Raw genomic sequence first — 23,546 nt, forward strand, 5'->3', positions numbered from 1 at the left:
TGGCGTGAATTTCTCAGTTAAATGCTGACGTGGCATAATTTAAGACCCACTTTTTATTTTTTTTTAAAAAAAACATTAATAAAATACTATTAAAAACTAAAAAAAAATCATTTAATATTTTTTAAATATTAAAATAATAAAGAAAAGTTCAAAAAAAAAAAAAAAAAAAACCAAACAACTTTTTCCCTCCCTCCATCCCTCCCCCTGCGAGCCTCCAACCCAGAAAACAAATGAAGAAAAGAAAAAAAAAAAAAAAAAAAAAAAACACCTTCATCCCTTCCCACCCTCCTCCCCCCCCCCCCCCAGATCCTTCTTTCTTCTCCCCCATCCCCCCACCCCACCCCCTGCTGCAAATGCAACCCAGAAAACAAAAGAAGAAAAAAAAAAAAAAAAAAAACTTTATCCCTTCCCACCCTCCCCCCCCCCCCCCCAACGTCCTTCTTTCTTCTCCCCCATCCCCCTGCTGCAAGCCTGCACTGCAACCCAGAAAACAAAAGAAGAAAAAAAAAAAAAAAACTTTATCCCTTCCCACCCTCCCCCCCCCCCCCCCCCCGCGTCCTTCTTTCTTCTCCCCCACCCGAGCCCCTACCTGCAACCTAGAAAGAAAAAAAAATATCAGTTCCGTCTTCCCCTCGCATCCACCCTCCGCACCCACCCTTACACCCACCCAACCTCGCACCCACCCCTCGCGGAATCGGCGAACGGGATCTGGGTTTTTTTTTTTTTTTTCTTCTTCTTCTTCCTCCTCCTTCTTTTGCTTTCTGGTTTGGCAAGGGGTTGGATTTGTTTTTTTTTTTTTGGGGGGGGGGGGGGGGGGCGGGGGGGGGGGGGGGGGAGGGGGGGACGAATTGGGTTGGGGTTTTCTTCTTCTTCTTCTTCTTCTCCTCCTTCCTTCCTTCCTTCTTCTTCTTCTTCTTCTTCTTCTTCTTCGGGGGGTTGGGGCAAATTTTTTTTTTTTGGTTGAATCACGCAGGGAAGAAGAAGATGGGGAGAGAGAGAAAGGGGGAGGGGGGTGGATGGGAAGGTTTTGATTTTTTTTTTTTTATTTTTTTTCAACTTTTTTTTATTATTTTAATATTTAAAAATATTAAATGATTTTTTTTTAATTTTTTAATAGAAAGTGGGGTCTGAATCAAGCCACGTCAGCATTTAACTGATAAATTAACGGCAGGCTAACGGAAGGTATAACATTAGCACAAATTCGTAAGATTAGGTATGACATTGTCAATTTTAAAAGATGAGGTATGAAAGTGTTAATAATTGAGGTAGTTTTTTGTATTTTACCCTATTTATATGGTTGTTTCTCTTTGTTTATTTCCTTAATTATTTTCAATTTTATATGTTCTAGCAAGGAATCACTAATTTATGGGGTTGACATTTGAACTTAATATAAAATCTTCAATGCAAACGTGTCTTCCGTTATAAGAAATTATATAATTTCAATAATGCAAGTTCACAGAGGTATGTGAGTGAGCAACAAAGGATCTCCAACCTTTGATAAGAAAGAGAAAACTATCAATATAATTCGAAAATCTATGGTTTCGATAATGATTTGGGAAGGTGTTTCTAACCATCTCAAGCGAATCATATGAATTAGACAAACCGTATTGAATTAGACAAAGATCATATTGCATTGGAATTCCAACTGAATACAGATCCTCAAGCTTTCACAGGATTAACATCCTCAAGCTGTAAGGAGTGAAGCGTTGAAACACTTCCCCTCGCTGCCGGGACCGATCGCCGGAGAAGAAACGCTTGCTTGAAAGTAATTCACACTTCGGGTACTTTTGAATGGCATTTATTTTTTGTGCCGCGGGTGGCAAAGAAAAGTAACCTAAAACGTCCGGCTAGGTCGAGACCAAGCACAATCATATTCACCCTATATTACATTTTCCGTTGCAAAACATACGCTGTGATAGCTCATTAAGAGTACAGAAGTCGAAGAAAGCAAACATTCAGTGAAAAATATATCCACCTCACAATCCAACCCCCAAGTCAATTCATGGCGAAAAAAATATTAGACATGCAGCACTCAGCAATGACATGAAACTGGCCAAACCAATCCTACACACCCAATCTCATATATGAAAGGTAAAAAAATGAAACTATATATAATGTTTACGATGAAATCAGCGGGAGGCAGTTGAAAGCAGAGTGTTTCAAGGATGCAGAAATTCCAGCAGAAGGAACGACTGAGGCCCTTGCCTTCAAGACTCCGGAGCCGGTGGTGGTGGCTTCAGAAGCGGTTGAAGAGCCTTCACAACAATGCTCATATTTGGCCGGAATTCAGATTCATATTGCACGCACAGTGCTGCAACAGCTGCCAGCTGCATCAACAAAACAACAACAAATAAAAAGCCCAAAAAAAGTGAGTACACCACTAATGGATTAAACGTGCACAAATGCGTTGGGGCAGGCAGGTGGAGTGTGCATATGATTGTGGGAACGTGTGTGTTCAGAGTGAGATAAAGAGACAGTTTGTGTGTAGGTGTATATGGTTGTGGGGATGTGTGCGTAGAGAAGGAATGAAGGATACAGAGAGTGTCTGCTCAGACTCTCAGACACTCAGACAGAGAGAGAGAGAGAGAGAGAGTGACCTTTGCGACCCCCTTAGCAGGATAATCCTTTAGCTTTGGATCAACACATTGTTTAACTTTGTCTTCACTCAACCTTGGAGTAGCCTATAGAAAAGCATGGTAAATGTCAGGTAAAATTAAGTCCAACAGAGAATTGGTAGAGCAGTTGTTCGAAGAAAAGTAAGGAAGAAAAGTAAGTACATAGACTCACCCAAGTAACAAGACTCTGCTGTCCACGAGGCATTGTATGATCAACAGGTTTCCTCCCGGTCAGAAGTTCTAGTAGAACCACTCCAAAGCTGTAGACATCACTCTTTTGCGTCAATTGACCTGTCATTGCATACCTGCAGAATAGTTTTGCAAATTCAAATTAATTTTGATCTATAAACTAATTACACTCCTCAAAGACAGAAGAAAACTGAAGTAAATGATACAAGGATGATTTGGAATAGGATACATTAAGAAAGGTGCTTCTGGAAGAAAAAAAGAGCTTCACAATTCTTCTCTAAAAGTATGTACAGCGATCGGACTAGTTGACATCATAAATGCAAGATACGATTGAAGCAACTTGATGCCTCCGATATACTAAATATCAGATATTCAACTACTTAAACTACTCCTCAATAATAACGTGATCCATTGAGAGCAACTATCATCATATGCATTTGAGATCCAGTCGAATACAATCCCAATTGCCACTTATTCTGGCGACAAATGTTATCTGAATAGTTCTAATTTAATCTCTGTAGCTGTGGACTGCTTGTCCATATATAGCACTTTCCTTTTCTTTAATTAAAATTTATTTCTCCTCAACAAAAAAAGAAACTGATAAAATCATAATAAGAGGAAGGAGTGCTTTCGGAAAAAAAAAGTGAAGTAGCAGTCGACCAAATAAAATGCACTCAAAACAGCTTGCAGTGAAAACTTGAAACCAAAGACTGAAACAACAAACCCAACAAGAGGAAAAAAAAAACAAGGGACCATAAGTTATATGAAAATAACCATATAAATGTAGAAAGTTCCAGAGCCATACTCTGGGGCATGATAACCAAATGTTCCCAAAACTCGAGTAGAGTGAAGACGAGCAGCCATATCAGGAGCCTGATTCGACAGATTAAAATCTGCTATCTTGGCTTTGAAATCTTCGAAGAGAAGCACATTGCTAGATCTTATATCTCTGTGTATGATAGCAGGTTGAACCTTTTCATGTAAGTATTCCAACCCCCTAGCCGCCTCAACTGCAATTCTTACCCGCTGCATCCAGTCTAGTGTAGGACCAGGTTGAGCCCCCTGAACTCCCTTTCTACCTATAATTGCACTAACATTCAAATTAACATATTCTAGTTTCTACAAGAAAAATAAAAACCAAGTGAAGATGAATTAGAAACAAAAAAGGCAAGATGGTTTTACAAACCATGTAATATGTCGTGTAGAGATCCCATGGTTGCAAACTCATAAGCCAGAACGCGCAGATTTCCATCAACACAGTAACCAAGCAACTCAACAAGATTTTCGTGCTTCAGTCTTGAAACCATGGAAACCTGTAGCAAAATATGTCAAGGTACAGTCACATCAAATAACTAAATTGTGAAACAAGTATAATTCAAACTAGTATACGCCCACACACAAAGTGTGTGAATTTTTTTACTTTGTTTGTTAAAATTGAAGGAGAGAGGAAGAGAGAGAGAGAATTGAGGAGAACGGGAGAGAGGTTTTTATTTTTATTTTTTATTTATTTTTTTTTTTTAAATTAGAGATGATAAACTTGCATGTAGGTGAGGTTTAAAAAAACAGCAAAATTTTGTTTTGTGAGATGTCTTTTCACCCTATTTTGGTTGACAAAGAGGGTTTCATTAATGTAGTTTTAGATGATAGAGTTGCAGACAGACCTGGGTCAAAAACTCAACATTTGTCTCAGGTTCAGATGCAACATCAAGTTTCTTCACGGCCACAGCTTTACCATCATTCAAGCTTGCATAATATACTCTCCCATATGAACCTTCACCAATCAATGATTTGGATCCAAAATTGTCAGTCTTCTCTTTCAGCTCCTCCACAGATAATTGAGGCACTTCAATAGGTGGAGCAGCCTTCTGTACTTCAGATTTTACAGGAGCTGACACCTTAGATCCCTTTTGGTTCCCTAAACATGCATGAATAGATGAAGAAAAGTAAGTGAAAAGTTAACGCAAACAAACAAAACAGATACGGATCATGGCAGAAATGCATGATGTGGCAAAGGTCGTACAGTAAACGTGGCAAAGGAATATAAACGTTTTCAAGAAATGTTTGTTGTCACTGTCGCATAATGGCAGTTGCCTAGTGGAAGCGGAGAGTTAATTAAGAAAATGACATCCCAGGTATTTAACATGAACTCAAATTCTAAAATCACTAGAAACTTCAAGAACTAAAACCGTAGGTTACAAAAATGATTTCCTTTTCTCAATTACATGCAAATCTGCTTAAGGAAAGTCAGAAACGTACCATCTCCATAGTGATTTGGGCTCTTCAGGCGTTCATTTTCGTTTGATGGATAAGACTCTTCGACGTGACAAGCACAACAGAGCCACCTGCGCATCCTGACTTTCTTCCGCAAATACAAATCGTCTTCAGCACTTGTATTCTCTAATCGTACAAACCAACCTGGGGGAGGAGCATGTGCCTGTTGTGCCACAATGATATGAGTGGATTCAGCATCATTACATAGTAATTAAAATCTAAAAGGAGCAAAAGCTTTGATAATTGAACATTTCAGTCTGGTGCCGGCATCATAGTAAAGTGTTAAAGGAGAGATTACATCCTCTAAAGCAAAGATTATAAAGCACTTCCAGCCATCTTAGGCTTTTGCTTATGGGTTTCACTATGGCTCCTATTAAACAAGTCAATCCAAGCGCCAACGAAGTTGTCACCGCTGTTGCGAAATTTTTTGCTTTTCTTCATGTTTTAAAAAATGAGGAAATTTTAAGTTTATGAAGGAACAATTAATACTTTCCAAAATATCAAAAAAGTTATTTTCTTTCTTTTATCCAAAATTTATCAATTATTGAATTGCAGTGTTAATACCGGTTCAGCTAGTCTCAATGTACGATCAAACAATACATAAACATTCAAAATATCCGCAATCAATTGAATTGAAAGAACATCAACAATCACGAGAAATCGAATCCAATTCATATTTTAATTAAACACAAACCAACACAATTGGGAATTGTACCTCCCCTAAAGATCATCAATCAAACAAAACAAAAGCGACCCATTATTCTTACCACTAAACCACGGGGACCGCAATCAGCAGCGTCCGTTAAGAATAAACACAAATTTCAAAATTTAAAATCACCCCAAAATCAATCAATTGCAGAATACAAACAAGAAACCCAGAAATGATTCGATCCCAATTCTCCAAATTAGCCAAAGATCCTCACAATTAACAAACCGATTCAAAACAAGAACAATTACCAAAAAGGAATTGAATTTAGATGTGGGATTTAGGAAATGGGGACAGGTCAAATTGGGGAATGAAATTTAGATTGGGAAAATCAAAAAAATTAGCACGGAGATCGAAACCGTACTTGCATGCAACAAAAGAACAATGCCTTCCAGAGAAATTAAAAAATAAATAAGGATGAAAACGACTACCTCTTGCTTTGCTCTCTCTCTCTCTCTCTCTGCGCCTCTCTCAGTTTCTTCTGCGCTTCTCTCTCTCTTCTGTCTCTTTTAGGGTTTGTGAAGGTAAAGCGACAGGTAGGATTTGAAAGGGGGCTTCGGCTGTTGCTTTTTGGGAGGGGAGAGAGAGACTTGAGAGGATGGGTTTGTTTTAGAGAGAGACAGAGAGACAGAGAAATAAGAAAAAGAGAGAGAAAAGACAGAGAGGCAACGCGGAGTGGCCGACTGGCGAGGCAAATCAACGAACTGCTCGGATGGACAGATAGATCAGGGATATATCCTCCCCTCCTATTTTCCTTCTTTTTTTTCCTTTCTTTTTGGTAAATTTGTCCCCCACTTTCTCTCTCTACAAGTTAGTTTGTCTAGTTTTCTCTCTCTATAACCATCCTTTTTTTTATTATTATTATTTTGTTTACAATCGACATAAAGTCCAAAATAGAACAAAAGTTGCGTTGGAATGTAACCAGATTAAGCGATTTCATCTTTATCAACAACTAAGGATCGAGGATATGAAGTAAGAGTTTTTTTTTAAAAAAAAAAAAAAATTGGAAAATTGGACTCTAAGGGCCTATTTGAGATTATTGTACTTTTATTGTTTTCTAAGTGTAAAATAAATCAGTTGAACGTTTGATAAAACGATATTTTTAAAATTGTAATGAGTATGAAAAACAGTGGAAAAACGTTTAATAATTTTTAATGTAGAAGTGATATAATAGGATATGGTCACAAAACATGACATAGTAGTGAAGTCAGCAGCAATGGCGAAGTGTGATGGTTGTAGCAGTGATGGTAGTGGTTAGCAGTGATGGTGTTGTAAGTCTAATGAGAGCTGCACACTTGTTTAGCACGTGCAAGAGGGATTGAGATCATAAGAGTTTATGTATGACAATACTTGTTGGTTATTAAGGAATGTATAAGGACTAATATATAATCTAAAGAAGTCCTAGTGCAATTGGTGTTAACCATTCTGATATGGATGCTTTGGATATTAGTGATAAGGGTTATCAAATTGATGACTTTGATAACGATTACATGATGGGAAATATCTTTATCAAAGACCGTTGTTTACATTATAAATAAAGGGTCCCTACTCTTGCACAATACACGCAAATAGAAACATCAAGCCCCATTGACTTCGCAAGATTAGTGGTTAATTAGATATGTTGAGTTCTTTTGTTTCCACTATATTTAAACTTACAGGTGCCACTCGTGGGGGTGGTGCCAATGGTGAGGGTGCAACCTATGTGGAAGAAGATTCACGCACAATTTTGTCGAGCAAATTCAAGGCATGTTCTAGAGTGGGCAATCTATGTCAAGTAGGTACAAAACATCTACATCAAGATTTGGAAGGTTGACAATAAGCCCTCAGAAAAACAAAATGAATCCATTGAAGCGTTGATATCTAGCCAATGAGATAATAACATTTTATTATTAATAAATGTTAAAATGTAATTCAAGTAATTAAAAGTAATCATTTGATTATGTAATTTATTATGTTGTTCTCTTTTTTTTTAGCTACAAGCACAAATATAGTTCAATATTGAGCACAAGAAATCACTCAAACCACGAGTTTCACAACATTGTGAAGTATATTCTAAAGTACAAAGTTATGCCAAGTAATCCACAAGTTTTGTTGGAGGGAGACTACCCTGCACGAATAAATTATTGAAGAGTCGCCATCAAAGACCCCAATTCAAGAGGTCACACAAACTCAAGAAACCTCGAGGCTTAATGATAAGAAGGAAAAGAAAAAAGAAGGTAAGAGGAAGTTCCTTGAATAATAATATTCAAAATTAGATGACGAATTGGCTTGCAATGGCGTAGCCACCCACAAGGCTAAGGTGGGCTGTAGCCCATGGAGGTTTTCTGTAAGAGTAGTGCTATCTATGCACTTATTTTTACTTCTCACATATCCCTCTCAATTTTTGGTTGTTCGAATCGAATGAGTTGGAGATGATCATTAACAGAAAATTAATAAGGCTGTGTTGGAAGTAAAAATGGGTTTGTAAATAGAACTATTCTTTTGTAATATCATGTTTATAGCTTACTCAATTTCAATAGAGATTATCATTTAATGTATATTTTATAGAGGATAGGTAATAAATAATACGTTTTATGCTAAAAATTATAAATTAGTTCTATCTACAATCCTTTTTTTATCATATTCTTTAAAGAAAAAGGCCATTTACCCTATGTAATTTAGCCTTTGTGCTTCTTACTCAAGAAAAGAAAAATAATTTCTTTAAATCCACAATTAAATCTTTGTCTCCACAATTCCTTAATTTCTGTTGCGATTTTCCAATAAATGTCACCTTTGGTACTTTCTTAATCTCTATATTATTCTTGATTTAATTAGTAGGTTAATTATTTATATGGTCCATGAATTTATCGGTTAGGGTTATGATTTTGAGAATAGTTTATATTATATTGTTGTTCTTTTATATTGATTATTATATAAGTTTATACAAGCAAAAAATAAACATATGATTTTATAGTACTATTTTCAATTAGCCCACCCAAGGAAAAAATATTGGCTCCGCCCTTGTTGGCTTACTAACTGCATTGAATATGGAGCAAGAAATATTTTCTTATGAGCAAGACAAGGCTAGAGATGAAGTAAATATGAGAAAAAGGAAATTAAACAGGCAAGAGATGCAAGAAGAGAATGATGAGGATATTATGTTCCGAAGCCTCAAAATATATCCCCTAATTCATAACATTTTAGAGAAGTGAAAAAAAGGTTTTCCAACGAAGACGAGGAAATTTCATACACTACAAGGAAAGAGGGAGCAAAGCACCACTGATTTTATTCTCTAAATTTAATTAATTTTTAGTTTGTTAAAATTAATTATTCTTATTGTATGCTATAATTTTGTCTTGTATTTGAAATAATTTATTAAAATCATAAATTATTTTATTTTCCAAAAATAAACTTTACAAAATTCCCATTTATTTTCAGAAAATTATAATTATAATTTTTTAATAGTAATCGGCGGGACCCTTCGCCCTTCCCCTTCCTATATGTGTCACCATAAAAGGGCAAAGCAAAGAGCGAAGGGAAGACGAATCTAAAGCGGTTTCGATAGTCAGAGCTTAACCTGTTATACTCGGAATCGTATCTCTCGGAGCGAATTCTCACGAAGGTACACAGTTCTTCTCATCTCTCATCTCATCGTTTGGTTTCCGAGAAAATTTGCGAGGAACGAATAGGAACGCAGAATTAACTTTTATTTTTGAACATTTATTTCATCCCATAGAAATTTCAATTGATTGTCTGAAAAAAAGGACACTTGAATTTGTATTTTCCTTAATTTTGTAAATTTCGCTTGGCAACTTGGTTGATTGTTGATCTTGCGGGAAAATTTGAGTAGAATCTGAGAGTATTTTTCGCAATCAGAAGTGGGAAATTAATTTGGCTAATTGGGTAGAAATTGGGATTCTTTGATACGTGTTTAGCTGGATCATTTTGATTATTAATATAAAAAAAATTAGACAAGAAATATGAACTGAAATTTGATCTTAGTCTAGGTGTTAGTTTGTGTGTACCCTAATTATGCAGTAATTGAATGTTTAGCTGAATTATGTGATAATTTAGTTCACTGAGGTTTATCGGAGGGAAAGTACTCAACGAGGTAGATGCATTATGAATTGGGGTTAAACCCCTTGGTTCTACTGAATCATGTGAAGTTATGAACATTCAATTATTTGGTAGTATACACTTGCCAGTAAAGATTTTAGCGCAGTGGCATTCTAGAATTCATACAGCCGACCCCACTTAGTGGAAAAAGGCTTTGTTGTTGTTGTTGTTGTTGTTGTTGTTATCGTTGTTGGTTTAATATTGATTTTAGAATGGTAAATGGTTGCAGAAGGAGTATGGAATTCAACAGTTGATATTTTGACTACAATTACTTTTTGACACTTATATATCCAAACATTAGCATCCTATTGTTTATTTGTTAGCATGAGTTTAATTTCTTTCAAATTCTTCCATAAAGTGTGAGATTTCTATTTTGTACTATCAATCATTGATAGCCAGTAATTTGAGATACAATGAGCTTTGTTTTATGTTTTTTTGTTTATATATTTTATTTTATTAAGAAAATATATTTTTGCAAGAGGCCTTTGTGATAGGTTTTTCCTTTTTTGATCTAATTTATCCTTCTAGTATACTTCTGGGTGGACCCCTACATGTCTTGTACCGTTCAGTAATAGTGATTCTTGAATGTTTGACTCCAGCCATCTTTTTCTAATCTATACGTTGCCTTGTCGATGTTTATTTCTGTATACCTTGTGTTTTCTGTTGCATATAAAATTAAACATTCTTTGTAATCTACAGGTTTTATTGAAAATTTGGAATTTTTTCTGAAGACATGGAACAGTCTCTCACCTCTCTTACATACAAAGGTTCCATACCTGAAGCAATAACTGAAGCAAAGAAGCAGAGGAAACTCTTTGTTGTGTATATTTCAGGTGAATGATTCTTCTTTTGATTTGGTTTGGTTTTTTTTCTTTTGTCTTGTTTTGTTTTTGTATTTACCTGCGGAAAATGTGGTGGTGGTTCTTTGCATTAGTTTAGTGGTTCTGAGAGACTTTCACTATTCTACGGGATGAAGGGGACTATATTGCTGAATTTTTAGCTGATTAGCAGTAATAATAAACTGTGTAATGCATAAGTCAAGTCTTCTCTTGGGTCGCCGTGTTCATACTGTTTCTCCTGAACTTCATAATTTGTTCTATTTTCTATCAAAGGAAAGAAAGACAGAAAAGTAGTATGAAGGGATGGGCTAGAGTGTTGAAAGAGAGAAAAAAAAAGAGAGAGAGGAAACTTATTTCTCAAAATGATATAGTTTTAATTAGTTTTATAACTTAAAATTATTTCTTAAAAGTTAAAATAAGGCTGTTTAACTAGTAAAGGATTAAAGTATTCCATAGATTGACATTGCAGTAGTACAGATATTTGTTCACCTAGTATCTTCCCACATTCTCACTTTTATACGTAGTATTAGTAATTCTGTTTATGCTGTATTTTGTGCGTTTATAATGCACCTTCTGTCTTGTCGTGAGTTACAATATTAATGTAATTGACGGCCACACGTAATTTATGAAGAATGAATAAACTTGCACATATTACATTTCCTTTTTCCTTTTGTTTTTCATACTGTACAAATATATGTAATTATTGACTTTGTTATGACGCTTAATATGTATATTCATTTGTTTTTGTTTTGTGGATCTTCAGGTAAAAATGACGAGTCTAGTCGTTTGGAAAATTCTACATGGACTGATCTAAATGTAAGTTGTGTTCCCTTTCTTTTAGTTTTCTATTTCCTTATAAATTTGTTCAATTTTTATATTCCTGCTTTGTATGTTTTTCTTATGTTAATGTTTTGATTCAGGTGGCGGACTCAGTAGAAAAGTACTGCATTTTATTGCATATCCCTGAAGAAAGCACTGATGCTGCTAATTTTTCTGCAATATGTATCCTTTTACAAAAAGACGACAGTGCCTAATTCCTTTGGAAGTTGTCCTGCTGAGCTATTGCCATGCTGCCACATGATAATCTGAATCAACTAGAGGGGAAATACATTGTTTGCAGGTTATGCTGACCAAAATCTTAAAGAAACATTGCAGTAATTCATTAGGATTGTAGCTGTCTTTTCTCTTTGTAGGATGATCAAGAAACTGCTGTTTCTACTGTATGCTTACCCCCAACATCCCAAGCTTTGGGCAGTGGCCAAGTTGGGCCGTAGTCTCACGGCACCTCGTTCAGAGATATTAGGAACTACTGATATTCCCTATTCTGGTACTAATCTCCCTTATTAACGAGTCCACCACCTTCTTATTTGCAATGGCTTTTCCCTTGTACCTGTCTATCTCATTTTATAAATCCAGAACATTCACCTTCCTGCAGAAAGGAGGAGTGAAGAAAATCCATGAGGTGTCGGAATTAATTGTAACTTGAAGTTGCAGCTTTCCTATGTTGTAGTTTTGAGTTGGTAGTTTTAAATTCTGTGGTTATTTGTTTATTATTTTCCTTTTTTATTCGCTGTTGCTAGTTTCAGTGACTGGTGAAGCTGTTTTATATGTTGCACATGCCAATTGGCACATTTGCAATTTTCTAAATTACATGTTTTGTGTACGGCTTATTATAAGCTCTTTACATTAATTTAAAATAAAAAAGTCTATCCTTGCATCAACATGTTACAGACCCACAGAAATCTGTACCTTGTATAACAGCTATCGGATACAATGGTGTACAACTTTGGCAGAATGGTATGCTTTTTTCCGAATATTTTTAAGAATAATATACAGAGGAACACATAAGCATAGTTTAATAATTTGGTTTGTCTTTTTAGAGGGTTTTCTCAGTGCTGAAGCTCTGGCGTCCAGTTTAGAGAAGGCATGGTTGGGTCTCCATATCCAGGTATATTTTCGTTGTTTTCTTATTGTAAATCATCCTATTTACTGTCAAATTTACTTTGAAAACACATCAATGCTTGGCAAGATGACATTTGTAATGAGTCTAATGACCTTGTTGTGCAAATGGCTTTGATCCTTTTTTTTTTTGTTACAATTTATTGTAAAGGTTAAATTAGGTTTCAATTCTGTGTTTTATGTACGCCATGACATATAGTTATCCCCCTCTGACTGTCTTCAAAACCAAGATTGGGGTCAGTGTACTACGCTTCTCAACTCAGACTTGTCAAGATCAATTAGAATCATATCAAGTAAATTTCCCATTTTTCTCTTCTTTCATCTTTTGTTTACCACACCCTGCAGACACAAAACTAGGTATGAGAAAAATACCAGTATGAGAAAAATAGCAAGGAAAAGGGGTAACCTGACTCACCCAGGTCAGTCTGGGTTGGCCTGGTTTTCACTTTTTGAATGGATTAGACCAGGCTGTTCTTTGAACAATATGATTAGTCTGGCTCAGGTTGTGCATTAAGTTATATGAACTGTAAAAACCAGCTTCAACTGGTTACCATTATATGTCAACATTTTATGAAGTTTGCATGCTGAAGACTTGAACATGAGACCTGCGATGGCCAGCTTGTGTGCTTCACCCCTGGACAACTGTCAGTTTTGATTTTAAGCTACATCCGCATTGTATATATTGACTCTAGTGTTCGAGTCTTTTTATAACAATAGCTCCAATCCCAGAGACACACAACCAGTGCATAGTATCCATTGGACTCCCGACAATGTTCTGACTACTGATAGCTTCTTTTGAGATTGAACCTAAATAGTATGGAAACTATATCATGGGGTGATGTTTCAAGAGTGGGGAAGTGGTGAGAGCAAAGGGTCAGAAAAAGTGTCCTGGATATAGCTGGGTTGATGCACTAAGGGTTGTTCTTGAGTCCTTGGAAGAAGATTGCAGGTTGCACATTTATTGCTCATAGTGAAGCAAAGGTAGCAAAAACATAATTTCGCATATTTAGATGCATTTCTTGATGGATAAATCTGAAAGCTTGCTTTGGCATGTGCATGTTGCAGTGCAAATGCATGTTGTGTGCCATTAAGAAAGAGATGTCAAGGTAGTTCTCAATATAGGATTTGGGTGTGGCGAAGCAAATCCTTAGAATGTGGAATAATTGGGGATAAACCCAAGAGCCTGCCCCATTACTCCGGTGGTGGATTCTCATGTTATCTCTCATAACAACCTCCTTGCCTGGACTGTCTGGGGTGCACACCGCATATCAACATATGACAATTTTCACCAGAAGGGGTTACACCTGCATTTAACTCCTATATTTCCATTTCTCCATCCAACTGTCACCTTGTGGATTATGAGCTGGTGCATGTTGCTTTGGCCTAGCTAAGTGAGGTGTATTTATCACATAGGCTTATGCCTTTGTGATCTCAAATTATTGTTTTTGAACACAAAATACTTGTCATTTTTTGAGCCCAATACTAGACAACCTGTCTGAACTCGAAATCAAATGGGTATGTAGGGTCATTTGTTCCAGCTTTTTATTCGGTTTTAGGTTCTCTGAAAAAGTTCCGGATCAAATCGATTCTACGGCCTGTTAGGGCTTGAACCTGAACCTACCGGATTTGTGCTGACCTATTAGCTACTTTATCATGTAAGCGTTTGCAACATCAACATTATCTCCTCTTTGAAATCATTGTTAATGTTTGATGAATGCACATTAGCTGAGAAGCAGTAGGGATGTCCATTTGATTTGTGACAAAACTCTGCAGGTACTCTTGACCTTGGCTATATGCTCCACAGCCTCACTCGTTATTTAGAGCTTACATGACCAATGACCATGCATTTTCTTACCTTAAATTTAAATGAAACAATGACCAGTATTATCTGTTATTCAACTGTAGGAAACAACTGCAACTGTATTGAGTGCAGCTCTTGCTTCAAATAAATCCGAACCATCGATTTCTGGGGTTCCTAATGCTGTCTCAACTGGTGAAGAAAGTTCCTCAAGTAAAGCTGTTATCTCCGATCAAGGAAGTTCCTCAAGTACAGCTGTTGAGTCTCCCTTAATTGACACAAATGTTCATTCTCCAGATGCTATAGATGCTGCATCTGACACAGTGATGAAAAATAAAGGTCGTGATTGTAAAATTGAGGTACATATTGTTACCTGCATTCACTGCTTCATTAGTCATTTAGTATTTGCCAACTTTATTAACTAGGACATGGACCTGTTTTTCTTCGACATAAATACAAGAAAAATAATGATTTAGGATACAAGACATTTTCAATATCTTGTGATGCTAATGGGTTAGAATGTGTTGGGGATGAACAGTCCAGCTCTTCCACCAAATCTGCCCAAGGAGTACATGATGTCGCTATGGAAGACCTGAACAAGTCTGGAGGTGATATTGTTAATCCTGTTGCTGAAGGTGGTTATAGTGGCCCAGAAAAGACCACTGTTAATCATTCATGTGTCTCAGGAGAAGGTTCACAAGCAGTTAGTAATGTAAAATCTGAAGTTGTACAAGTTGATAAGGGTGAAGTTGAAGATGATAAGAAGGTTGAGACCTTCGAGAATTGTACGAGGGTCAGCAGATCAAGTGATGTTCACTTGAATATACGATTGCCCAATGGTGTTAGCCTGAAAGAGAAGTTTTCTATAACAAGCACCATGAGAATGGTTAAAAACTATGTTGATGAAAACCAAGGAAGTGGTATTGGCAACTATGATCTAGCCATCCCTTATCCTCGCAAGATATTCTGTGATCAAGGTAAGAAATTCTGGATCGTTATTACCTATCTTTCTAAGTGCGTTATCTGCTGAAAATTTGTATGTGGACTGGTGTCACTTGTGTTCCTTGTATCCTGAAGTTATTGTAAAATAGATAACACTGCCTTCTATCATACCATCCTTTGTTCTCTGGCCTGCTAGATTATGGGTGTTTCTTCTTGTGTTCATTTCTATCTGTTGTCCATGTACTTGCGAGCACAATGTAAATGCATTCTCGAACTAAGTTTGTGTGATGTGAAAATAGAATTATCCAATGATTTGGTGGTTCGTTTCTTCTTTGCCTGTTTAGATTATTATGTCTTAATATAAACCATAGCTTTTTATTGTGTTATGCAGATTTAAGCAAATCGTTATCAGATTTGGGCCTGTTTGACAGGCAAGCATTGATAGTGGTTCCACGTCAGAAAGGGACTAGTTATCTGAGTGGGACATCTGCATTCTCTGACCAAACAGACTCGAGAAATACTGTTAGTTCCTCAGATGGAAGCAATGGGGGATATTTTTCGTATGTGAAAAGACTTTTATCATACTTTAATCCTCTTTCTTATTTGGGCAGTGGTGCTAGCTCATCAAGTTCGGGACAGCAATCCGAAAATGGCACGTGGGAATATAGTGAGTTTCTGCTCTCTGCTGTGATGCTATAATGTTTCTTTTACATTCTCTTATTCAGCTTAGGAAACCTTTTTTATTTAGTGACTTTCGAGCATACAGAAATTTAGAACCCAAAAATCAAATAAAAGAAACTCTAATAATCTTGTATAATTTTGGCTTTGGTCGAAGAGTTGCATCTTGAATGGGGACGACTCCTCCATTTAGCTGATATTTACGATAGAAAGTAGAGCAGGGCATAAAATCCTTTAATAGGTCATAGTCTATCTTCTCCTTTTATGAACCAAGATATATAACATCTACTCTTAGAAATTTTATACATGACTGCTAGTTACCCGGGTTCACGTGGCTCCTTTCGTATTCGGTTGGGACATTGGGTTTAGTTTAGTTACTCTGGCTAGTAAAATGATGTCAATTGCTTGTTTGTGGTACCCAAACGAATCGTGTCAATTCAACACAGTAAGCACTCGCCTACTTGCATAGCGAGATTACCATGAGTCTTTGTTGTGCACTTTCTTTCCAAAGCAGCTTTTTGATTGAAGTTGCAGAGGTTGGCAATTGAATTTTCTGTTATACTGACAGTTTTGCTTTCTCATTAGGCCCAAACCCTACACGTCGGAATAGTGTCACTCAAAACGCTTCTACAAGTGGTAAAAGTGAGGAGAAAAAGAGCAGGAAGCCACCAGCATCCGGTTTTGGAAGTAACATTCACACTTTGAAACGCGACGAAGATGATGAGCGGTTCAGTGATAGAAATTCCTTCTGGAATGGTAATTCTACCGAGTATGGCGGCAACGATGATGGTAAATAATATATTCATACACCATAATGAGATATTTTAAACTCAACCCTGTGCATGGCCACAGCTGCTTCACTGTCTGCTTTCTGCTTTCTGCTTTGTAGATAATAAGTAGAAGTCCACTGTTTGAATTTTTGGTTAACGTTCAGTTATTAACCGTATAGGAAGGGTTGTAACAATAATAAGTCCTGTGAAATAATTTGGAACTTGGCACAAAACGGAGCCTAGTGGTGTTTTAGAATTCATACAGCCGATCCCATTTAGTAGGATGGCCTGGTGGTGGTTGTTGTAAGGCTTATTTTTAGCTATGCCTTCTGGAACTCTATTTCAACTTCATTTTGCCTCCTGCAACTCAAAAGTCGTCACTTAACTCCATGAAACTCATAGTTAGCTCCACTATGAGTTTCAAGGGCAAAGTGGAGCGAACTATGAGTTTCAGGGGGGTAAAATAGTGATTTTTGAGTTACATGGAGCAAAATGAGATTTAAAATCAAGTTTGAGGGGGCGTAGCTAAAACTACGCCTTGTTGTAATGACCGAGACTCCATGGTTGGTTTCGGCAGTTGGGAGTTTCATGTGTATAAATCTCTCTAATCATTTTCAAAAATTTTGAGGCTCAATGGTCCCTCGTGCTTTAATTTGCGCGTCGGAACACCCAACCTCAATACAAAGGGCAGTTTTGCGTGACTCATGAATTCCTAAAAGAATTTCTCAACACACCAAGTAATTTACTATCATCGTCTTCCATTCCATGAACAATCAAACCCGCATGCAGACCTTCGTTCCCCCTCCTCGTTTCACGCAATTCTTTTTTTCTTATTACATCAATATTTAATTAGAAGGGGTTCGGTTAAGTCACATCATGAACAATCTAATTTGGTATTGAGTTTATCATCCACGAAATTTGAACTTAAACCTCACTTTTAAGTGAAAATGAATATCATCAGATCGTAGTACTAAATGACTTAATCAAAGTTCTCTGGAACCTAATTTATCACCCAAATATATTAAGAATGAAGATTTGTTTACCTAACAAAGGATTCAACTGTTGAGTAATAGCGTAATATGTTATGCATCCGTGCTACAAATGTGTATCAATCGAATCAAAACAACACATATACACACACAGAGGGAAGGGAAATTCAATTTTTTTTTCCTTCAAAAAATAGGGATTAGTTGTGGATTATCAAACTTCGATCCGAATCGTCTACTCGGTATTACGCTTCTATCGAAAAGGCCTTCGCAACCAAGCTTCCTCCCTATTTCGACAAATTTCGAAGAGAGCTGCACTCTCGAAGCGCCGGGGAAGGCTCTATGCCCCTCTTGCCACCGATCATCATGTTTCTCCTGCGATTTATCGTATCCAGCTACCTCGGAGCCCAATCGCAACTTATTCAAGAACGGCAATCCAAGTACCACCGCTGCTCTCATCTTCACCGTTGTTGCGAGCACTGGCAACTTCGTCCGTCAAGCCACAGTCGAACGATTCCGCTCGGCCACAGTTTCTCTTCCGGAATCGAAGAGAGCGATTCGTGCTTCGACGATGACCACTGCTCTGCCGCTACTCCGTACGCACTCGTTCCCCGATACCACGAAAACTGAACCTGAGGTAGTTCTTAATTCGAGTTTCATTTCAGCAAATTCGGAGGCTAAATTCCCTACTCTTTTGACTGATAACTATAGTGCATCACTGAAAGATAAATTGGGATGGGTTGATTGGTGTCTTGTGGGTAAATTTGTGAAGAAGAATTTCTTTGCATTGCAACTGTTTGATGAAATGTCTAAGAGACAGAATGAAGACAATATGTTCATTCAGCCACTCGTTCACATTATTGGAGTTCTCCATCTTGACTGTCTTGCCATACAGCTCCGTTATTTTGATTTAAATACCTTGGTTTTGAATATGGAAGTACAATTGCATTAGGTTGAGCTTTTGCTTGTCCATCAGGTTTTGGTCAGAAGCCTATGTTCGGAGCATTTGGGTTCAATCTTGCTCAAACAAGTCCTTTTGAAAGTACAACTCAAGCATCACAGCCAGCATTTGGGGGCAGTATAATTGGTTCCTCCACGCCAATTGGTGCCATGTGCTACTGCAATGGCATTTGGGATAAGGGTGGAGGCTCCAAATTCAACAAAATGCAATTGAAGATGGCGGTGGCTCGAATAAAGCTGCTGCGGAACAAGAGGAGGGCGGTGGTGAAGCAAATGAGGCATGACGTTGCCTTGCTCCTTCAATCTGGTCAAGATGACACTGCTCGAATCCGAGTTGAACATTTGATCAGAGAACAGAACATTTTGGCTGCCAATGAGTTCATCGAGTGAATTGGTAGAATCTAGACCTTCCATCATCACAAAGCAAAGGGAGTGTCCGCCTTATCTCAAAAGAAGGAATTGTTAGTTTAATCTTGGCCTCTCCCAGGTGTTCTGAGATTTCTGAACTGATCGCACTAAGGGATGTTTTTGAAAAAAAGGACAGTAAAGATTTTGTGTCTGCGGATGTTGATGTACGTCCCAGCTGTGGTGTGAATCGCATGTTGATTGACAAACTCTCTGTTAGAACTCCTATGGGTGAAGTAAAGTTGGAACTCCTGAAGGAGATAGCCAAGGAATACCAGGTTGAGTGGGATACATTGGAATCTGAACAGGAGCTGCTCAAGCGTCCAGAAGAGCTTACACAAGGACCGCGCAATTTTGTTAGTACTACCAGCAAGCCTGTGCACAGTGTGCAGCCTCAACCTGTTGAGACTAATGAACCAAACACTAGTTCTTTGTGCATGACAAGTAGTGGGGGTGAAAGAGGACATATGCAGTTTGTAGACTCAGCATCAGCTGCTGAAGTAGTTATAAAATCTGCCAGTGATGCAATGGCTGCTGCAGAAGTTGCTGCATATTTGGGCAACAAAGACTGCAATCAGGACATTGATATTGTATCTCTCAAGAATTACATGGCTGCAAAGATGTTAGAAGCCATAATTAGAAACTTGAAAGAGATAACTTTCAGGGAATGGGAATGGCAGTGCTCAACCTATGATATTCAGGTAGCAAATGTGTCGATTGGAGCTTATGCTGAACAGGGAATGCTAGGGGAGACCAAGGAGCTTGTTCCTGGTGACATTGTGAAGCCTAAGGTTGGGGATAAGGGGGCCGCTGATATGCGTGTTGTGGAATTCATTTGCTCAACTTTGAGGGTGGAGCAAGGTTCATTGACCGGGGAGAGTGAGGCAGTGAATAAGACTAACAAGCCAATCTCTGAGGACACAGATTCAGGGGAAGAAAAGTATGGTTTTCACTGGGCCGATTGTTGTGAATGGGAATTGCCTATGCTTGGTTGCAGAGACAGGAATGTCGACTGAAATTGGGAAGGTGCATATGCAAATCCATGTTGCCTCGCAGAGCGAAGAAGATACCCCACTTAAGGAGAAGTTTAACGAGTTCGGAGAGATACTTAAGATGATCACTGGAGTAATTTGCGTATTAGTGTGGTTCATCCATGTCAAATATTTCCTTACTTGGGATGATAAAACAGGGACCATGACTACAAACCAGATGGTAGTGGCAAAACTTGTACCAGATGGTAGTGGCAAAACTTGTAGCTTTGCGTCCTAGGCCTATTATAGTACTGAAGTTTAGGGTGGATGGAACTACATACAATCGAATCCACTTGATGGTGAAATTCATGACTGGCCAACTGGTCGAATGGATGCTAATCTTCAAATGATTGCAAAGGTAGCTGCTGTCTGCAATAATGCTAGCATTACACAGGAAAAACAGAAGTATGTTGCCCATGGAATGCCTACGGAGGCAGCTCCAAAGTTTTTAGTTGAGAAGATGGCCCTTCCCGAAGAATCCAAGGGTGCGGAATCATCAAATGAAAGGGATTTGCTTAGTTGTTGCCAGAAGTGGAATGAATTTGAACGCCGAAGTGCAACCCTTGAGTTTGATCGTGATAAGAAATCCATGGGTGTAATTGTCAACTCTGTTTCAGGGAAGAAGTCATTGCTAGTGAAGGGTGCTGTAGAGAATTTGCTTGAGAAAAGCACCAAGGTTCAGTTGCTTGATGGCACTGTTGTACACTGGATGATAGCTCAAGGAACTATATCATGCAAGCTCTTCATGAGATGTCAACTAGTGCTTTGAAACCACTGAATGATGCGCCTGTTTTGAAACTTGCTGATATTGGGATTGCAATGGGCATATCTAGAATTGAGAACCATGTCCATTTTTTTAGGCCTTGTTGAGCAGCATCTCCGGCGGAATCTCTCCAACAAGAACTTGTCTGCGAAACTCTTTGATTTCATCCAGGATCAGGAAGTGTATTATAGCTTCATACTTATCATAATTCGACATATGGCGAAAACCCCAGTTATCAAAGAGCACAGATTCCACTTCAGCAGCAACTTTACGAGGGTCAAATGCATTGGCAGAATCCCTAAAGCTTCCACCAACTTCCTCAGATACCCTGGACAAAGCACCCGCAATCATTCTCCTGACACTAAGCCGTTCTGTTTTTTAATCTGTTGTGACAGTTTAACAACTAGTATAAGCTGTAATTCAGTCTAGGATTCAAAACAGAGGAATAAAAAACCTCTAGTAAGTATTCCCTTGCTATTAGCGGCTTTTAAGTACGTGTGATTGTCCGACTAACACTTCGTTTGGACAAGGAAAATAAATTTGGAATTTGGATAAAAATCAGAATTTATAAATTGACATGCATCAATTCCCTTATTTGGATTCATAAACATACAAATTTAGAATTTCCACGTGAAAATAAACTTCAAATTTGGAACCTCTAATTCCCCTCAATTAGAGTTTGAAAATTACAAATTCCTTATTCAATTCCATTGTTTTTTTAAATTAACCAAACAATAACATCCACAAATTCTAAAAAGTAAAATTCCGTCATTCAACACCATAATATATTCAACTGCAAACAACATGGCACTTACTCTTACACTGTGTTTGGATGGAGAATTTCTAAATTATCACAGAATTTTAAATGATGGGAATTACAATTGACAGTAATTAAATTCCCGTTAATTGAAATTTCATCGTTTGGATGTTGGATACATAGAAATTACAAAATGAAGGGAATTCCAAATTTCATTGTTTGGATATTCTCTAGAATTTGTATTAAATAGAGGAATACAAATTTGAATAAAAATGTTAAACTGGTTATAAATCATCAAGGTTAATGTCATGAAACAAAAATCATTGAGCTATGAGAAAATACGTTTCTTTCCCTCACTCCCTGAAAAAATCATCAAGGTTAATGTCTCAAACCCAATTAGCATACTTAGACGCACCTAATTGTGCAGAAGCCGAAATGAGACCAACCAACGTAATCTCATCAAGGCTTTTATTCTAACTAAAATCTTACTGGAAAACTAAAATGGGAAATATAATGAAAATAATCCTATGCGCCTCGTGAAGTAAACAATAATACCATATTCTTTTTCTTCTCGACTGGGAGTGTCTTCAACATGAGAAATTGCTTGTCATTTTCGATCAACCAAGCACATGCTTTGATTTGTTCTTCTTCACTGAGATCTGGTATTGCATTTACTTCATCATATACCTCTGTTGGATCAAGCTTCTTTGTGTCTGCACAAATATATTCTTGAAAGGATGAAGCCATCTTGGCAAGTGAATCTGCAATCATATCTTTAGGGGTGGTTGGTTTTTTCTTTGTATGAGGCACATCAACAAAATTTGTTGGTTTTCTCTTACTTTGAGTCTTCTGAACATTGGCTGAAGTAGGTGATATATCATTAATAATTTCAATATCTTCTAAACCTTGCGTATCACCATCCAAATCAATATGATTAGTTTCATTATGCGGAGGAGTCATAATCTCAACAGCTTCCACACCTGTTTCAGCACCCTCACCCGTGGCTCTATCTTTGCCACACAAATCCACTATATCATCCCAATTTGGAATGACCTTCCAACGAAAACTTTTAGCGCCACTATGTGACTACCAATCAAAACATAAAAATCAAAAAAGCAAACCGTAAGTATAAGAAGAGTTAAAATAATATCACACACACAAAAGAAAAATAATGAATTTGTCATACCTTCACGTACTCTTGCCAGACATGATCTTCATCTACACTTATCATCTTCTTGGTTGCATCCCAACTAAATCCACTTTGACTTAGTATATCACTCACAATTGCATAGAACTTTTTCCAAGACTTCACACGATTTCGAATGTTATCAGCAGTTACATGAATATCAAATTGAGCAGATAATATAGATGCAGCAGAATTATAAGCAGCTGTCTTCCAACCACCATCTCCTTTGTTACCCAATCTTCGTTCTTCACGAAGTATGTCAGCCAAAGCACGTTCCATATCTACATTCCATCTAAAGTAATTATTTTCATCTCCTTCATTTTCAATTTCTTGGTTCTCTTTCTTTCTCCTTGGTTTTTGTTTGCATACTGGTTTTCTATCGGATCCTTCCATTGCTCCTAACATTAAACAAATATTAATTGAAATTTTAAGTCATTCGTAAACCCATGCATATCAAGAATCAGAGTATTAACATTCACTAAGCAATATACTTTTTGCCAACTACCTGAAAAAGAGGGATGGATTTGAGTCATACAATTGTTTGGATCATTTTATTCTATTAACAAGAAAACAACAGCAATATACCAACAGACAAC

General features: G+C 37.4%; 4 protein-coding genes and 1 pseudogene across 6 annotated transcripts; 3 read left to right on the top strand and 2 right to left on the bottom strand.

Moving 5' to 3' along the window:
• Positions 1 to 1,830: 1,830 nt before the first annotated feature.
• On the bottom strand, positions 1,831 to 6,521 carry LOC137722645 (PTI1-like tyrosine-protein kinase 3). Of its 2 annotated transcripts, none has more exons than XM_068461695.1 (8): positions 6,213 to 6,521; positions 5,061 to 5,238; positions 4,466 to 4,719; positions 3,991 to 4,117; positions 3,610 to 3,883; positions 2,788 to 2,920; positions 2,598 to 2,681; positions 1,831 to 2,327 (listed from the first exon to the last, which is right to left on the bottom strand). In XM_068461695.1, exons 2-8 carry the CDS (start codon positions 5,152 to 5,154, stop codon positions 2,208 to 2,210), a joined length of 1,086 nt encoding a protein of 361 aa, XP_068317796.1. In that variant the 5' UTR covers positions 5,155 to 5,238; positions 6,213 to 6,521; the 3' UTR covers positions 1,831 to 2,207. The 2 variants fall into 2 exon arrangements, with proteins under 2 accessions (XP_068317796.1, XP_068317797.1); XM_068461696.1 differs by lacking the exon at positions 6,213 to 6,521 and adding an exon at positions 5,843 to 6,141.
• A 2,718-nt stretch (positions 6,522 to 9,239) lies between these two features.
• Positions 9,240 to 17,186, top strand: LOC137722821 (plant UBX domain-containing protein 11). 2 transcript variants are annotated; one of them, XM_068461919.1, is made up of 10 exons: positions 9,240 to 9,382; positions 10,576 to 10,709; positions 11,479 to 11,531; positions 11,636 to 11,717; positions 12,447 to 12,512; positions 12,596 to 12,663; positions 14,580 to 14,831; positions 15,011 to 15,449; positions 15,806 to 16,081; positions 16,678 to 17,186. In XM_068461919.1, exons 2-10 carry the CDS (start codon positions 10,610 to 10,612, stop codon positions 16,887 to 16,889), a joined length of 1,548 nt encoding a protein of 515 aa, XP_068318020.1. In that variant the 5' UTR covers positions 9,240 to 9,382; positions 10,576 to 10,609; the 3' UTR covers positions 16,890 to 17,186. The 2 variants fall into 2 exon arrangements, with proteins under 2 accessions (XP_068318020.1, XP_068318021.1); XM_068461920.1 differs by having other exon boundaries at positions 15,806 to 16,066.
• A 770-nt stretch (positions 17,187 to 17,956) lies between these two features.
• Positions 17,957 to 20,440, top strand: LOC137723146 (uncharacterized; annotated as a pseudogene).
• Positions 20,441 to 20,572: 132 nt separating this feature from the next.
• LOC137723233 (calcium-transporting ATPase 1, endoplasmic reticulum-type-like) lies at positions 20,573 to 21,013 on the top strand. The gene has a single exon (XM_068462392.1). It carries the CDS (start codon positions 20,573 to 20,575, stop codon positions 21,011 to 21,013), a length of 441 nt encoding a protein of 146 aa, XP_068318493.1.
• A 1,276-nt stretch (positions 21,014 to 22,289) lies between these two features.
• LOC137723234 (uncharacterized) lies at positions 22,290 to 23,343 on the bottom strand. The gene is made up of 2 exons (XM_068462393.1): positions 22,951 to 23,343; positions 22,290 to 22,850 (listed from the first exon to the last, which is right to left on the bottom strand). Exons 1-2 carry the CDS (start codon positions 23,341 to 23,343, stop codon positions 22,290 to 22,292), a joined length of 954 nt encoding a protein of 317 aa, XP_068318494.1.
• Positions 23,344 to 23,546: the final 203 nt, after the last annotated feature.

Source organism: Pyrus communis, chromosome 17 (genome assembly GCF_963583255.1).
Source record: "Pyrus communis chromosome 17, drPyrComm1.1, whole genome shotgun sequence".
In the NCBI taxonomy this organism is placed as follows: Eukaryota; Viridiplantae; Streptophyta; class Magnoliopsida; order Rosales; family Rosaceae; genus Pyrus; species Pyrus communis.